Source organism: Penaeus monodon, chromosome 30 (genome assembly GCF_015228065.2).
Source record: "Penaeus monodon isolate SGIC_2016 chromosome 30, NSTDA_Pmon_1, whole genome shotgun sequence".
Classification (NCBI taxonomy): Eukaryota; Metazoa; Arthropoda; class Malacostraca; order Decapoda; family Penaeidae; genus Penaeus; species Penaeus monodon.
The window spans coordinates 11,206,776-11,208,097 of record NC_051415.1 but is presented as its reverse complement, the minus strand read 5'-3'; the positions used below and the strand labels follow the sequence as shown (position 1 = coordinate 11,208,097).

Here is a 1,322-nt window from a genome sequence, read left to right as displayed (position 1 = left end):
ACTTTGGATCACTGTTTTAGTAAAAAAGTTAAATTTGGTTCCATTTTAGCTTTAAGATGGATAGACCAATCTCTTTCTCTGACAAAATATAGATTTTACCAAATTCATGTCAACAATCACAAATTATCTGGACCCAAACAAAGCTCTGTAACAGGTTTGTCTTTATCATCTGAGTTATGTGGTTGATCCAGCCAGTGGCTGGTGACTGTAATCTGCCACACAGAAATCAGTGGTTCCATGAAAGCTTTTGGTATTCAGGAATGGAATGTGATATTGGTCACAGTAAGAGGAATTTACAAACACGTTGATGATAGATAGGGGTTCTGTGAAATAAATAGAAAGATTTTCTAAGGGTAGGCCCTTTTTATACTATCTAATAGTATCTGCATTGAATCTTAGTTACCTGAAAGTGGTTTAATTAATCATCAACTCAGTGAATGCAATTATAAGGATCATCTAAAAGAATTCAGGAAATGGTAAGTATCATATAAATCTAAAATGATTTTCGTAACTTCATAATGGACATATAAAATAAAATAAAAACACTTTTTTCTTGCATATGAAAACTTACCTACTACGAGGAATGGAGAAACCTAAAGAATTCTTTGAATAATTATGTGATCATAGAAATGTACCAAAGTTTTACAGAGCAAACAAGGTTATTTACCAGCAAGAAAATATTGTTTCAGGGATTAGAGTCAAACAAAGTGTAATAGTGTAAAGAGAAACAAAACATTAGCTATTTCTCTTCTGCACAGTGAAATATGAACCTTGTTAAAAGATTATGTAGATTATTAACAAATGATATGCTAAAATTATTGGCAGTACATTATTTTGATTTTTGTGTATGAAGAGGATAGTTGATATTGATATTTGCATACCATCAGTCTTAAAGCCATGTCCTTTAGTAAAAGATTAATTTCTTGTTGCATCAATCAGTTTGTTTAGGTTTTAGCGACTAAGTGTCAGAGCATAGATTCAGCAATGATCCTTGTTTGGAGATTTAGTTGAGGTAGGTAGGACATACAACAAGGGCAAAGAATGACTGAGGAAGTTTTATAAGTGGATATCAGATGTCTGGACAATGATTGAGACACTTTGAGAAAACATTTAGGTGATCTAGTATGACTTTTAGTATTCTTACCAATAAATCTTTCAGATCTGTGGTGGATGCAACAGATGTACAGCTCAATATGAGAGTGGGGATACACACAGGCCGTGTGTTGTGTGGTGTCCTCGGCCTGCGCAAGTGGCAGTATGACGTGTGGTCCAATGATGTCACTCTTGCCAACATGATGGAATCAACTGGTGAACCAGGGTAA

General features: G+C 34.3%; 1 protein-coding gene across 1 annotated transcript in view; it reads left to right on the top strand.

Annotated features, from left to right (window-relative positions):
• The window catches only part of LOC119592519 (adenylate cyclase type 1-like), a gene marked incomplete in the record, with an annotated part of 97,990 nt that overhangs the window by 57,895 nt on the left and 38,773 nt on the right, over positions 1–1,322 (top strand). The window contains 1 exon segment of the mRNA XM_037941372.1: positions 1,160–1,318. Coding sequence (XP_037797300.1) covers positions 1,160–1,318 — 159 coding nt within the window.